Raw genomic sequence first — 13,842 nt, forward strand, 5'->3', positions numbered from 1 at the left:
ATGCCGTTGGGAATGGACCCCCCCCCCTCCACAGTTGGTATAAACTAACCCATCCAAAACAAAATTGCTAAATTACGGATTGAAATTCATTTTGGAGGTTCTAATCCCTTTCCCCGAATTCTCTAATATACCACTTATTGACAAGAGCAAGAATTGTGTGGACCATTTGATTTCGCAGCATGGCAAAACTCTACACGGGGACAATTCACGAAAATGCAGGGGGGATTGACATTTCTTCAATTTTTCTTAATGAAGATACAAAAAAAATATGTTTTTTTTAAGTGTTGGAGGAATAATTTTGCTGTTTTTTATTTTTACATTGAAAATAACAAAACATAAAATTTTCAAAATCCAGGTAGATATTACCCCCCCCCCCTAATTGGAGCCTCTGTGTATATAACCAATACCATAGTAAAACTCAATAATCGGTTCAATTATATTAGCAAGGGCTGACGGAAACCAACAAAAACAAAATATTTAAACACCATAAACCACCAAAAATACCAGAAACTAAAAAAAAACACCAAAAAAGATATTTTTTTCAAAAAAGACGATTCAAAAAAGACGAAAGATATCTTGAAACCACGTTGTACAGGTAGTTTCCATCACGAAGTTGTATCTACCAAATGTTGGCAAAAATAATTATCCAAACGGTAACTCAGCTAAGTCACGTATACTATAATTACTATTTTGAACTTCCTCTCTTATTATTTTCATTATCATGTTCATTATTCCTTTAACAGGTTTCTGTTTAAAACGAAAGGTCAGGTAACTTTAATAGTAAAAAAAATAAAATAAAAAAAAAACAAAAAAAAACAAGGTACGCTGTAAAAATTAAATCTGTTTTCCAGCAAAGTTTTGGTTGGAATTAAAACCGCTGCAAAAAAAATGCTGAAATTGACAGCTGATAGGGTCAGCTAACTTCAATAATAAAAACTGCAATAAAATACAGATATAAGCATTTTTCAGCAACCCAGAACACTGTAAAAAATAAATTTGATTTCAAGCAAAAAATGTTTGTCGTAATTCCAACTGTTCGAAAAACATCCATTTTTTTATTGAAATTGTCAGCTGTAAGGGTCAGCTAACTCAAATACAAAAAAATGCAAAAAAAAATACAGATAAAAGCATTTTGCAGCTACTCAGCACTAAAAATAAATTTGATTTTCAGGAAAAAAAAATTGTCAAAATTTAAACGGTTCAAAAAAAGACCTGTTTTTGCTGGAAATTCAGTTAAAAGTATTTTACGACAAACCATTAAAATTATCAATATGTGTTCACTTTTCAATGAAAATAATGTAGTTTTCAAGACAAAGATTTTATTAATGAACATGGTTAGAATTTAAACAGTAGACTGAAATGTATGAAATAACAGGCTATATTGAACTTGACTATGCCACTATTGAAAGTAACACGTTCAATTGAAACCAAATGTTAGAAGGACACAAAGAATTAAAATCTGATTGTATTTTTGACATAAAAAATGCTACGGCAACAATTATTATATTTAGAACAAAAATAAGTAAATTTTTCGCAATTCACATTATTGACTTAAGAATAAAGTAAACATACCAGTCGATGCCTTTTTTTGGTAAATATTTACCCAATCATATTATTGACTTACGAATAAATTGAATATACCACTCGATGCCTTCTTTTATGCTCTTTCCAAACATAATACTCATTTTTGTCAGAAATGAATTTTACCCCACCCCTATATACCAAATCAGGGTATATATTTGCACATTAGGGGGCTGGGGGAAAGTTTAAACTTACCTTTCATTTACATTAGAAATAAAATTTACCCGCCCCCCTCTAATTTGCAAATATATACCCTGAATTGGTATATAAAGGGGTGGGGGTAAAATTTATTAGACAAAAATGATTATTATATTTGGAAAGAGCATAAAAAAAGACATCGAGTGGTATATTCACTTTATTCGTAAGTCAATAATATGATTTGGTAAATATTTACCAAATTCACTAATGATGGCACCAAGCATTGATTCTACGACTGCATAACTTCTGGTTTCATAAATGAACTTCACTTTATACAAAACGATTTAGCCTATTACCAGAGGACTAGTAACCTTACCATCGTCTGACCAGGGCTGCCAAAAAGTCTTATTAGGTTTAGTTACGGATGGCCCTTCACCACTCTTAGCCATTATGGCTATATCTGCCACATTTTGGCATAAAATTCTGAGCATTTAGCCAATAAATCTCACATAACTCTCAGCACAACACTTAAAAACAATAAATTATCCCCAATTATTCCTTCCAATGTACAATGTTGTCAACATGAAAGCACTGATGATACTGAGTTCCATAAAACACCTGTAGCTCAAAGTGGGAGGGATCTTATCTGCAATTGGTCAGTATTTTTGGCGCCAAAATTCAACTGATGGTTTGGGCGGCAAATTTGAAATAAAACCCAGGTAGCTAATAGCACGAGCTGGAGTAATAAAAACAGGGTTTGGGGTAGTCCTAAATTAGACCTTCATTTTAATATCCAAAATATGCCTTTCGCCGCTACATTTTTTATTCCTAGTCTGGTGTAATTTATTAGGGATGAATTTTTATGATCCGAAATTGGTTTCTTTATTCAAAATTGCAATCTTCAGAAAATTAACGAATTGTTAGCGAAGAGAATTGAAAAATAATAGTGATAATTTCATGTGTCTTGAATATGCAAAACTTCCAAAACAGCTGTATTGCTTTCCACTGTAGGCGTAAACAACTTTTTTGTCTTTCGCTTTTGACCTTTTGACGAAACATTTTCAAATTTTTATTCATTTGTGTCCAATTAAAGGGTTCTTTTAAAAGTTTGGAAATTCCATTCTAAGTCAGGCTAAGGTACATTCATAAGGAGATTTCCACTAATACCGAGATTTAGCAAACAGTAATTTCAGCCAATCAGACTGTACCTAGAGTTTTCCCATTAGCTGAAAAACAATATGAAAAAATCTGACTAGCCAAAATTACTACTACTAATAACTCACTGCAGCACCAAGCCACCTGAGGCCAACACAGCTACGCGTGATCTTCCTCCATCCCAATCTATTCAAAGCCTCCCTCTTTACATCCTCCCAGGAAGTTCCCATTTACTTTAAATATTTCCTTATGACATCCTCATTGCTTTATTTCTTTCGGTATAACGAAGATGATACTAACCGAACGCATAAGTGAAAAATCCCCCCCCCCTGTAGTTATTCAAACAAAAATTCTGAGTAAATTTAAATAAAGTAAAAAAGCGTTCATAACCAAACAATTATGCCAAGAAACACCCTATTTCTAAGAGCCGAGCCCCAGGAAAACTTCTTTGAAACAGGATATAAGACATGCCTTCTAAGGGCTTATCCCATAAAAAAACACCCACCCCCTCCTATCCTCTCCTTATAAAATCCAAGCTATGTACGAATAAGCTAGTTAAAAAACACATTTCTATATCTCTGGAGTGCATCCAGAATCTGAGCTTGTCCCTGCCAATTTTAGGGAGATCTTCATGGTTATATTTAATATTACTACTACTACTACCAACTTAATTTATTGCAGCACAAAGCCACCAAAGGCTAACATAATTGTGCATGCTCTTCTCCTTTTCCAATCTGTTCTGATTTATACTCTCTTCTCCCTCACCTAGTATTTCAATCTCTTTCACACCCTTACACACCCTTACAGTCTCTTTCACACCTTTCACACCCTTGCAGTTCTTTTGGACCCAGATGCAGTGGCACGACTTTTTGCCTCCTCGACTCCCCCTCCTCGATTTCGAAAATGCTTTTTACGGTGTTTTCATTGGAAAACATACTTTTATAGAATTTTCATTGAAAAAAAAATCTTGGGGGAGGCCCCAAGGGCACATATGACAAGGGCGCCAATGTGCAAAATCTTGAGGGATGCCCAATGTGACAAAGGTGCCAATAATTCACCAAATTGACAAATTTATTCTAAAAAATAGAGTGAAAAAAGAAGAAAACAGGGAGAGGGCGGCAGAAAAAGTTTGGGGGAAGGCTCATCAAGATTTTGCCCCGGGTGCAAGAGAGGCCAGAACCACCGATGTCTCCAGTCGAGACGAATAAAAATCATACACTCTAGCCCTGCAAAATTTAGAACAGCATAATTGGCATTGAAACAAAACGGTTTGTGTGGTGTGACCAAGATAATTAAAATCATCTTGGGGGCTGCAAAAAACCAGGCTTTAACCAGTTTTCCCAAAACGAGTTTTGATACATAGTCTGTGAACTGCTCGGTTTAAGACAAGTCCATGGGCGTAGTTAGAGTGTAAGGGTGGACAGTATTTCCTAAAAACCCATACACTCCCTCCCTTTTTACAAGAGAAATCCACCAATGCGAGTTTAGAGTTAATCTATAATAAAAGGGTAATATCCCTCGTAGCTGGTTGGCTAATCCCCATAGGAAATTCCCTAGCTGCGCCCATACGGGTTATGAGGGGCAGATTTAGAGCAAAATCTTGGGGAAGGGGGAGAAGGGCACCAATAAGTAAAATCTTGAGGGATGCCCAGTGTGACAAAGGTGCCAATAATTCACCAAATTGACAAATTTATTCTAAAAAAAGGGGAAAATTGATTCCAGAATAGGAGCAAAAATACGTAATATCGACTGCCTCCCCTTTCAGGTAAGTTAGAAATTATTCGGTTGCATGGCAACACTGATCAATGATCTGAGATAGAAATCTCAAGATTTTTTTTTAGGAGAGAGGGAGCATGCTAATTAATGTCAGTTCATTTTTTCCCTGGGCCGTTCGTAGCGGTCAAGTGGTCAGCGAATATCGGGATAGAACAAATTCGAACAGGAATTGAAAACCCTCAAGAGGAACAGTGGATCTAAATGAAAAATACACAGCTGGAACCACCATTGCTCAATACTCTTTACATTAGACTTACAGTCCCACGCCTTGAACAACAAGGAAAATCACTTTTTCTGCTTAGGTAGCACTGATGTATCTACTTTTTCAGTTTATTTTTCCAGAGGGATGATTGCATATATAAAATGATCTTAGAATATTGGGAGAGGGCTCGTTTGAACAGGGATTATAATATATAGAGTCCTTAGCAGTAACAAGAGATCGCGCCAAATCAAAGTGTCTTTTCCTGCCATTATTTACCACAAAACATAAATTTTTGCCCATGGTTGCGAAAATGCAGGGGAGTACAATTTCTTATATAGTCAAACCATTTTGTCTGGCCTATAAACTTACATCGAAGGATTGAAGCCCCATCCACTCTCTCTTGAAGACAAGGCAAATCGAATTTATGCAAGGGTAGCGGTAGTGATGCAAGGTAGTGATGCGTTCGTTTTTTATTTGATTCTGTTATTTATTTATTTTTTGTAACCGAGACATATAAATCTTCAATAATATTTACAAATTTGAATAATGTATATTGAACAGAAATATTTAATGTTCATTTAAAAGCTAATTTTATTGGATTCACTCGTGTACACCCAGTTATTTACATTCAAAAAATTTTAATTCCAAAGCTGGATATCGATTTAGAGCAAAATCTTTGGGGGGGACAAGGGCACCAATAAGTAAAATCTTGAGGGATGCCCAGTGTGACAAAGGTAGATAGATAGATAGATAGATCGTGTATTTCAAAAGCCCGAGAGCCATAAAAAAAGGTGCCAATAATTCACCAAATTGACAAATTTATTTAAAAAAAAGGGAAAAACAGAAAAAACAAGGAAATGAGGGCACCCAAAAAAAATTTGGAGGGGCACCCCCCCTGGATCCGCAAGTGGGGGGTCCTCTCTCAATTGGATTCCCGTATCATATCTTTTATTATTTCGTTTCATGGGCTTTTAAAGTAATAAACTAAAAACGAAAATAATTCTGGCATAAAATAAATAGATTCAAACATTGCTAGCAGAATATACAATCATACTTACTGAAACACAAAAAGGAAAATGGGCCTAATCTTTCCACTCTGAACCCCCCAGGGATAACATAAACAAATCAAATTTCCCTCGTGCATCTCCTTCTCTTGTATCCCTTCATTGTAGAGTAAAATAGATTCTCTTACAAGGGAAAATTGATTCCAGAATAGGAGCAAAAATACATAATATCGACTGCTTCCCCTTTCAGGTAAGTTAGAAATTATTCGGTTGCATGGCAACACTGATCAATGATCTGAAATAGAAATCTCTAACATCTTTTAGAAACTAAGAACATTTCATCTCTATTAGAGGGGCTCAAAACTTCGTTACTTTAAACTGATTCAAATCCAAAAAAAACAGTGAGTTTAAATGAAAAAATGATGTGACTAAAAAATGTATATATGGGCTACTAAGCCCTTACAAGCACTTTCAGGCCCACATGCAAGAAATACAAGATTTTTTTTTAGGAGGGAGGGAGCATGCTAATTAATGTCAGTTCATTTTTTCCCTGGGCCGTTCGTAGCGGTCAAGTGGTCAGCGAATATCGGGATAGAACAAATTCGAACAGGAATTGAAAGTTCTAGTGCCCTTTTCAGTAGCAGAAGAGATCGCATCCCCTGAATTCTAACAGAAAAAAAATGCTGCTAGAAGAACCCCCCGTGAAGACTTTGAAAATAATGACCCTAAAATCTTTTTTTCAAATATTTTAGATCTCCCCTGTCAAGGGCGGATACAGGATTTTTTTATTTTTTTGGGAGGGGGGCTCAAAATCGGTTGATCCGATAAACTTGCGTTAGGAGCAAGTTTAATTAACACAAACTTGCGATAATTAAGTAAATTACATTACTTTAGGCTAAGTTAGGGTGGGGGCACGTGCCCCCCTCGTCCCTCCCCTGGTACGTATTGTACGTACAAGTACAATAACTACAGTGAAAGGGACCGACTAAAAAAAAATGATTTAAGAATATTAAAGAAACACAAAAAGATACTCAAAACTACCCGTTTCGGTAAATTCAAACACCGGAAATTACAAGTGTGTCTATTTTTATTTTAAATAAATAGCCAAAAGTAGAATGAACTAGCAAAAATCCAACGAAGGGTAGAATTAAGCAGTGATGGGCGATATTTTGCTCAATAGTTATATCGATATTTTTACTTTCGATATTCGACATATCGATATCGATATTTCAGATCAATTTTTTGCTATCTCATGGATTTGCCGAAGTTAAGTAACGCAAATGGTAAATAAAGGGTATTTTGTTAAACTTTTTTTTTCCAAAATTCAAATAATATAAAATCAAACAGTAAAAATAAACTTTGATTACATAAATTAATATAATAAAAACCCAGATTTGGAATGAATCGGGCTCAGGAAAAGAGAAAAATAAACTACTGGCTATTCAAAAATATTAGCCTGTCGATGTTTTTCCCTGAAATTCGGTTCCGCCGTTCAGTGATTATCTGGCCAGCCTTGGAAAACACTTTTTCAGAAGGGGCACTGATAGTGGGCACAGACATGAGTTTCATTGCAACTTCGTACTGGTGTTTTTGGGACCCAATAGCACGAGGCTTCCAACACTTGAGTGGACAAGTTTCTCTTGAAGCTGTTGGCTCCCCATTGAAAGTTTGCAGAGCCATGATATATTCGGCTGCTGTCGAAGCAAATCCTGCATTGACTATAAGGACTTCATCGTGTGAACCCCACAAACTGGCTTGATTCTGATATGACTGCATCGCAGGGACTGCGATGGTACTTGTATCTTCTGATCGAGATTCAGCAGACAGCAAGGCCAAATCTATCTCGTTTGCAATTTTGCTCTCAACTTGTAGAAGATCGCCAGGTGAAATATACATTTTATTGAAACGCGGGTCAAGATATGTGGCAATTGCAACGGGTTTGGCTTGACCAGAGCTTATAATCATACAATGCATTTTATTCAGCAAAGCCTTTTGAAGCCATGATATATTCGGCTGCTGTCGAAGCAAGTTACGTCTCAAAATCTTAGACAAAGGCAGGACTTTCGAGACGGGGGATAGCCTTTAGAAGTGAGCTCAATAGCTGCCTCTTCATAGGGTATAAGCACCGCAATCACGTTCGAAATAACACCCCACTCACTATCAGTGAGTATGAGGTCCACTTTACCGAGTAGCGCAAGCGAGCTTATTACCGACTCTTTCATATCTTGTAGACTACGCAACATAGTGAGAAGCGAATTCCATCTAGTGGCCACATCAGGTTTTAGTTTTTTGGTACAAACATTGTCAATAGAGATTTGAACCTGACGCAACTTGCCGGTAGCTACAACACTACGTCTGAAAAAGCTGAAAATATTTCTAGCCTTTAGGGCGAGAGGCGAAAATTCAGCAGTATCATAAATAGCACCCCCCCCCCCCCACATCAAATTTAGAGTAATCAAATTTAGAGTAACACATAACATGTATCCATCCTGTACCTACTTTGGATGCAGCATCCTTTAAGGCCCGAACTACATTTGCTCCATTATCAGTTACTACAGCAGGACCTTTTCCTTGATCCTCCACTCAGCGGCAACTTTCATAAGATGAGCCTCAGAAAATTCACCCTGTCTGATCGGCTAGCAGCTTTGATAACATTCAAAATCCGAACTTTTCATTATAACATCATTTGTTGTGAACTTTTCATTCTCAGTTGGTAAGGATTCACACGTATCTGACTCAAAAGCCAGAAGCGAATTCTTGCGAAAAAAATGCCAGGGTAAGATGTAAGATAAGGATAAATCAAATCAATTATATATGAAGGAATTCAAACCTGCAAATAATCTCGAAGATGTATGCTGAAAATTTGCAGAATTTTTATGTGGTCGATTTTCCGCGGGGAATATAGGAGGTTAGAGACGCCTAAAAAATATCGGTTTAGATATTCGATATCCATATTTTGTCCGATATATCGATATATCAATATCGATATCAAATATCGCCCTACACTAGAATTAAGCTGATTTGAGTGTTGAGCAGTTTACATTGTAGCCTACGGACAATGACGTGTACAGCATAACTAATTATGGAGTAATAACCATAAACATAACCATTAAATTTGTTAATTCTTGAAACTGTTGGAGAGGGTAAATGAAAATCTGGGGGCAAAATTAGGTCCAAAGAGGCCAAATAAGGGCAATTTAGAGAAAATAGCTTGCTTGCCATACGTAAAACTGAGATTAAATAAACAGTTACTATAGAATCCGTAATATTCTGCATTAAAACTGTCATCTATATAGGCATTAGCCGGCGCAGCAAACGTCCAACCCTTTGGAGAGAGGGTAACGATATTTTCAGACCACTTTTCAATTCTTCCAGGGGGAGTTTCTGAGGGGTTTCCTTACCTGGTGTGAATTTACATATTTAAACAAAATTCATCAATAGCTACAACCTGGTAAAGAGCGAACCAAAGCCCACAGCAACCAACAGCTTAAAAATACATTCTGAAAAATGTTTTTCATTTAGAGATAATTCACGAATAGTAAATATTACACAGGTTTAATTTTAATGGTAACAGTTTACTGCGATAACTAACTTTCGCTGATTTTGAAAGAGGGCTTGAAAACCCTCAAGAGGAACAGTGGATCTAAATGAAAAATACACCGCTGGAATCACCATTGCTCGATACTCTTTACATTAGACTTGCAGTCCCACACCTTGAACAACAAGGAAAATCACTTTTTCTGCTTAGGTAGCACTGATGTATCTACTTTTTTCAGTTTATTTTTCCAGAGGGATGATTGCATATATAAAATGATCTTAGAATATTGGGAGAGGGCTCGTTTGAACAGGAATTATAATATATAGAGTACTTTTCAGAAACAAGAGATCGCGCCACATCAAAGTGTCTTTTCCTGCCATTATGTACCACAAAAAAATAAATTTTTGCCCATGGTTGCGAAAATGCAGGGGAGTACAATTTCTAATATAGTCAAACCATTTTGTCTGGCCTATAAACTTACATCGAAGGATTGAAGCCCCCTCCACTCTCTCTTGAAGACAAGGCAAATCGAATGTATGCAAGGGTAGCGGTAGTGATGCAAGGTAGTGATGCGTTCGCTTTTTATTTGATTCTGTTATTTATTTTTTTTTGTAACCAAGACCCATAAATCTTCAATAATATTTAAAAAGTTGAATAATATATATTAAACAGAAATATTTAATGTTCATTTAAAAGCTAATTTTATTGGATTCACTCGTGTACACCCAGATATTTACATTCAAAAGATTTTAATTCCAAAGCTGGATATCGATGAGTTATCCATCGAAATAGATGGCAGCAGTTTTCATTCTTTTTTACTTCTACCCCATAGGTTCATAAGCCTCTTAAAAGTTTGTTTTGGTAGCTCCACCATAAAGTGCCATATGGCACTAAAAATGGCACTCATTGATTTCAATTCTGAAGCAGGAATTCTGGGGAGCATAATAGGGCTACCATTCTAATCTCCATGGTAAAAATCTTGTATTAAGTGAAAAAAAAACGCGTTTTGAAAAAAAAAAATCTGTCAAGAGAAGAAAACTTTTCACTAAATTGTTTTCATTTTCATGAATAATTTTTTTTTCTCTCTGAGACTTCCCAATAATACCAATAATGACGCCCATTTGGCTATTTCTCTATTTCTCTATGTTGCGCATGTTTCGTGGGGCAGGTTAAGGGAGAGAGGAAGTAAAACCTTTAACAACAACCCACGTTGACTTCTTTGGATTCATCGCCAAGTGAATCAGTCGATAAGTTAAAGTGGTTAGCTGGCTGGTTAAAACGGTCTTTTTCTAAGATTTAGTGTATGTATTAACAAAAATTCATGCGGAAGTAAAAAAAATTAACCTAAAAGGTACGAAAATAATTACTTTGCAGGCGGCAAAAGATACATTAGCCAAATTAGCCAAATATTAGCCAAAAGCCTTTATTTTGCGATCAGCTCTAAACTTTCTGGGATCGTTCCCTGATCCCTGGACCCATTGGACCTCGAGTTTTCAGGAAGTGAAGAAATTAGGGGTTCCAAAAATGGGGAAAAAATGTTTTCCAATCGACATGAAATTATATCATTATATCCTTGTGCCAAAAAAAACTTTAATGTGTGCTACAAACTGAATGAAAAATATTGTTCCGCAAGAAAACAGGGCTCCAAAAAGGCCAACAAACTCTATTTTCCGATAGGCTTGAAACTTGCATCCGTACTTTCCTGAGCCAAGGTGGCCCTAGTACACGATTAAATAAAAAAAACAAGTTTTTTAAACTGAAAGTAAGGAGCGACATTAAAACTTAAAACGAACAGAAATTATTCCGTATATGGAAGGGGCTTTCCCCTCCTCAACGCCTCGCTCTTTACGCTAAAGTTTTTTATTGCTTTAAAAAATAAAGTTTTGAGACAGAGTCAAACTTTAGCGTAAAGAGCGAGGCGTTGAGGAGGGGAAAGCCCTTCCATATACGGAATAATTTCTGTTCGTTTTAAGTTTTAATGTCGCTCCTTACTTTCAGTTTAGAAAACTTGTTTTTTTTATTTAATTTTGAACGTTTTTGAATAAATGCAGGTTTTGATCTTGGCTCACCGTAGATGAATAATTAAAACAAAATTTCCATATTAATTTACTTTTATTTGGTTAAATGGCTTTCTCGAAACTTGTTTAATTTTATTTACGAACGTTTTTATTAGTAATAAATATACGTAACTTACGAAATAACTTACGTAACGAACTTCTATATTCATATATTTTTAATATGTATATTAGGGGTTCGCCCCCTAATCAATACCTTGCTCTTTAAGCTTAAGTTCAAATTTTGTTCCAATTCTTTAAAAATTACCGCTTAATCAAAAAGGCCGTAAATTAGAATAAATAGCTCTTATGAAAGTACTAAAAAATCTTTGGCTTAAAGAACGAGGTATTGACTTGGGGGAGAACCCCCTCATATACGTAATAATTTCTGTTCATTTTAAGTTCTAATGTTGCTTCTTACTTTCAGTTGAAAAAACTTGTTTTTTTAAATTTAATTTCTGATCGTATTTTAAATAATGCTTGGAAATCCGGCGCCCCCTTCATAGAAATGTCCCTTACCCCAAAGAAACATCCTCCACGGAAAGATTCTCCCGAGTAACCCCCTCCTTCAGCCCCCCCCCACCAGAAAAAAATTCTTCCTGAAAATGTCTGTATACGTCTCAATAACCAATACAATATGTGAGCAATGGGCTAAGTTCATAACTTGCAGCCCTTCCCCTGGGAACTGTGGGGAATTAAGTCATCCTAAAAGACATAGTTATTAAATTTTTGACTATGCTGAACAAAGTGGCTATCTCAAGATTTCAATTAGGTGACTTTGGGAAAAAATGAGCGTGGGAAGGGGCCTAGTTGCCCTCCAATTTTTTTGGTCACTTAAAAAGGGCATTAGAACTTTTAATTTCCCTTCCAATGAGCCCTCCTACAATGTTCTAGGACCACTGGGTCAATACGATCACCCCTGGGAAAAAAAAAACAAACAAACAAATAAACACGCAACCGTGTTCTTTCTTCTGGCAAAAAATTCAAAATTCCACATTTTTGTAGATAGGAGCTTGAAACCTCTACAGTAGGGTTCTCTGATACACTGAATATGATGGTGTGATTTTCATTAAGTTTCTATAACTTTTAGGGGGTCTTTCCCCCTTTTCTCGAAAATCAGCCAAATTTTCTCAGGCGCGTAACTTTTGATAGGTAGGACTAAACTTGATGAAGCTTATATATTTGAAATCAGAATTAAAATCTGATTCTTTTGATGTATCTATTGGTATCAAAATTCCGTTTTTTAGAGTTTCGGTTACCATTGAGCCGGGTCGCTCCTTACTTACAGTTCGTTACCACGAACTGTTTGAAAATGTTTGTGTTAGGGGCCAGGGCCTTTTGAAAATTTATCCTAAAACTTATTTTTACGATTTGATTAAGGCCTATACAGGCGACAAAACTAGCTCAAGTAAACTGACTCGTGATATTTCTTATATTTGTAGAATTCTAAAACTGATCTTTTATGGGATTTCAACTGTATAGAAAATTGCCATCTTCATGGCAGGTGAAATGCTACTGAGAGGATTCTGAAATAGTTTTCTGCTCCTTTTTGATTTAGTTTCTGTTTTTTTGCGTCGATATTGTGTTTTCAGCAAAAAACAGCAATGTAGACAATACAGCAAGATACATTATGTTACCTAAGCGCCATCTATAACATTTATTGATTCTTTGACTAGGTGCCTCTATCACATTTATTGAGGCACCATGTCTGGTTTGCTGTTACATGTCTATACCGCTGTGTAGCATACACAGCGGTATAGACTATAAAAGCAAACCAGACATGAAGACCCGTGAAACGGGTATTTGATATCTATATTCATTGCAAAGCGTAATTTCTTATCGAGTTTACAATATTTAAACGATTGTTTTTTGGGGTTTAGAGGGGTGGGGATGGTACTTAGGTTAGTTTAGGTTACGTATTTAATATACGCTATGCCATACCCTCCCCCCTCCCTTAATGTGCAAATATATAGCCCAAATTTGTTTCTAAACTATTATATATTCGTCCTAGTTTATATTATTTCAATATCATTAATCAAACTTGACTTCTTTCGTGTGTAGCATATAAAGCATAAGTACCGTATTTTTAAATTTTCAATTGAAATATTCTATCCCAGAGCAGAAAAATTTAAAATATCTTATTTTTCTTATAAAGCTTTAGATCAATTATGTCATACAACAGCGTTTTGTTATTTGGTGCATAGTGGAGTACGATGGCCGGCGTTTAACCCCCCCCCCCCCGAAAATACGACCCCAACGAGGCTGGTTGGTCTCCGATCCCTTTGAACTTTAAAAAAAGGAATAGAACTCTCAACTTCTGTTCTAACAAGAAGACTCCGAAGTTTCTGCGACCATGAGGTGGAGGTATGGTTGAGGAAGGGGCAGTCCCCCTCC

The 13,842-nt window shown here is 36.1% G+C and overlaps 1 protein-coding gene across 2 annotated transcripts in view; it reads right to left on the minus strand.

Annotated features, from left to right (window-relative positions):
- Positions 1–13,842, minus strand: part of Tgi (Tondu-domain-containing Growth Inhibitor) — a 149,986-nt gene that overhangs the window by 70,214 nt on the left and 65,930 nt on the right. Inside the window, exon 1 of one of the 2 annotated variants that reach the window (XM_089107278.1) lies at positions 2,096–2,294. The exons of the other annotated variant lie outside the window; for it this stretch is intronic. Within the exon in view, the coding sequence (XP_088963404.1) occupies positions 2,096–2,210 (115 nt within the window). The 5' untranslated portion in view covers positions 2,211–2,294. Of the gene's footprint in view, positions 1–2,095; positions 2,295–13,842 lie in introns of those variants that run through there. 2 annotated transcript variants of the gene reach the window in all.

This window comes from Artemia sp. Qi Xiang Cuo, chromosome 21 (assembly GCF_049724085.1).
Source record: "Artemia sp. Qi Xiang Cuo chromosome 21, ASM4972408v1, whole genome shotgun sequence".
Taxonomy (NCBI): domain Eukaryota; kingdom Metazoa; phylum Arthropoda; class Branchiopoda; order Anostraca; family Artemiidae; genus Artemia; species Artemia sp. Qi Xiang Cuo.